The sequence below is a fragment of the Chenopodium album genome, chromosome 13, assembly GCF_948465745.1.
Source record: "Chenopodium album chromosome 13, dcCheAlbu1.1, whole genome shotgun sequence".
Taxonomy (NCBI): Eukaryota; Viridiplantae; Streptophyta; class Magnoliopsida; order Caryophyllales; family Amaranthaceae; genus Chenopodium; species Chenopodium album.
This window is the reverse complement of record NC_137846.1, coordinates 15975391-15978241: the sequence shown is the minus strand read 5'-3', so window position 1 is coordinate 15978241 and position 2851 is coordinate 15975391. Positions and strand designations below refer to the sequence as shown.

General features: G+C 44.1%; 1 protein-coding gene across 1 annotated transcript; it reads left to right on the top strand.

Moving 5' to 3' along the window:
* The first annotated feature begins 261 nt into the window (after positions 1-261).
* Positions 262-1134, top strand: LOC145575294 (uncharacterized). The gene has a single exon (XM_081633180.1). It carries the CDS (start codon positions 262-264, stop codon positions 1132-1134), a length of 873 nt encoding a protein of 290 aa, XP_081489306.1.
* Positions 1135-2851: the final 1717 nt, after the last annotated feature.

Below are 2851 nucleotides of genomic sequence, written 5' to 3'. Positions count from 1 at the left end.
CTTACTGGGCCCATGGCAGCGCTGACAAGGTTTATTAGCAAATCGGCTGATAAGGCCTTACCATTCTTTGTAGTCCTCCAGCAAAATAAAACATTCGTTTGGGAGGAAGAGCAAGCAAAAGCGTTAGAGGTCGTAAAAAACCATCTAAGGTCTCTTCCGACCATAGCACGGCCGGAACAGGGAGAGACCCTGCAATTATACATCTCGGCATCTCCAAAGACGGTGGAAGCAGTGTTGACAGTATAACGAAAGAAGGCACAAATGCCAATTTATTTTGTGAGCCATGTCCTGAACGCGGCCGAGAGAAGATACCCTCTGATAGAGAAGATTGCATATGCAGTGGTAATAGCAGCAAGAAAACTTAGGCCATATTTCGATGCACATACTATTGAAGTATTGACAAATCAGCCGTTAGAGAAGTCTCTAAAGAAAATGGAGACGTCAGGAAGATTGCTCAAATGGGCGGTAGAGTTGTCGGAATATGTTATAATTTACAAGCCACGAGTGTTAATAAAGGCTCAGGCGTTGTCTGATTTCATTGTGGAAACATCCTATACTGAAGAAGAAGAAGACAATGGAGTGTGGAAGGTTTCCGTTGACGGCTCCTCAGCATCAACAGGCTCCGGAGCCGGTATTGTCATGATATCACCGCAAGGGGACATATTCGAGTATTCTATCAAGTTCAAGTTTAAAGCCTCCAATAACGAAGCTGAGTATGAGGCGGCACTTGCGGGAATACAGTTATGTGTTGCGGCTGAGACAAAGCGGATAGAACTCACGACTGACTCACAATTGGTGGCAAGTCAGTTTGATGGCACCTATGAGGCCAAGGAACAAACAATGATGGCCTACCTGGCAAAGTTGAAAGCGATAACGGCTAACTTGGAATCATTTGAAATACGATTGGTGCCGAGAGCGAAAAACACACAGGCAGACGCCTTGGCAAAACTGGCAAGTTCAAGCTTCAATGACCTAGAACGTACTGTGATGGTGGAGCTTCTGGAAAGCAAAAGCATTGACCCCGACAACACTCCAAAGAAAGTGAATTGCGTGGTTAACGGCACAGAATGGTATGATGGCGTACTGGCCTACAAGGTGCATAATGTCTTACCGGCGGACAAAATAGAAGCCTAGAAAATAAGGAAGGATAGTGTCTGGTTTGTCATGTTCAAAGGAATGCTGTATAAAAGGGGGTTCTCGTTACCATTGCGAAGGTGCATATCGGCCTATGAGTCAGCTAGGCTGATAGAAGAGATCCATGAAGGGGATTGCGGGAATCATGCTGGAGGCCGGTCAATGTCCTTGGAAGCAATGAAAAGAGGATACTACTGGCCAACAATGAATGCCGATACCTTAGCGTACGCAAAAAAGTGCGACAAATGTCAAAAATTTGGCCCGGCAATCAACCAGCCGCCAAACGATCTGACGCCTATACTAAATCCGATACCGTTTGCACAATGGGGAATGGACATTATTGGGCCTTTTACGTCAGCAACAGGAAGCAGAAAATTCCTGATAGTAGGGATTGACTACTTCACCAAGTGGATAGAGGCAGAACCGGTAGCAAAAATAACAGCAAGTGAAGTCAGAAAGTTCATCTGGAAGAGTGTATTCACCCGATTTGGGCTATCGGTTGCAATGGTGTTTGATCACGGTTCCCAATTTGATTGCAGCCCAGTTAAGAACTTCCTCAGCATATACAAAGTAAAATTTGCATACGCGGCTGTCTGCCATCCTCAGTCAAATGGACAAGCGGAAGCTGCAAATAAGCAGATACTAACGGCACTGAAAAAGAAGGTAGAAGATGCGAAGGGCTTGTGGGCGGATCTGGTCCCGGAAATACTATGGGAAAATAGAACGACAACAAGGGAAACTACTGGGGAGTCGCCATTCAACCTTGCTTTCGGCTCAGAAGCCGTTATTCCGGCTGAAGTAGGACTCCCCACTTTTCGTGTTCAACATTTCTGTGAGGATCAGAATGACTTGCTCCTAAGACAGCAGCTAGACTTCTTACCTGAAACGCGGCTTACGGCTGCCATCAGGTCGGCAACATATAAAAATCGTATGAGTCAAGCATATAACAAGAGAGTAAATTATCGGCCTCTAGAAGATGGAGACTTGGTCCTTCGTCGAACGGCCGCAACGGGTAGAGGGAATGCCGATGGCAAGCTCACCGCAAACTGGGAAGGGCCCTATCAAGTGTATGAAACAGTTCGCCAAGGATCATATCGGTTGATGACTTTAGAAGGCGTACCGTTAAAAAATGTCTGGAATACAAGTGTCCTCAAGAAATACTACAATTAGAATGTGTTTTAGTTTCTTGTGTTTGTTATAGGTATGACATGTAGTCATGGTTTAGCTTTTTTCTGTTAGTTTTTATGTTAGGCAAGCTCCATGCCTGTATTTTGTTTGGACAAGTTTGGCCAAGGCCGTTAATAAAAAAGTATGTACTGTAGCATATGGAGCCATCCCCTACTTTCGATATGATTTGATAAACAGCCTAGCTAGCTGTCTCTTTCATTCAAGTGAGGCGGAGGGTTGGATAACTATTGCGCCTCAAGGCGAGTTGAAATTGACGGTCTGATCCACTGTCAATACTTGGCCTGCTAAAGGCTGCATATATATGAAATACAGACAATAAAGTACTGATAAGGAATACCGAAATCAATTTCTAAGGAAATTAATTACGGAATTCGGGGGCATATGCCTAAGGTGCCAATGTGTGCCAATGTGTTGAAGTAAAAAAGAAAAAATCTCGACAAAACGAAAACGCCGATAATTTGTTTTGTGTAGCAAAGCGTTATAAAGTTTTGTGTATAAATAAATAAACGAGTATGCCCCTATAATACAA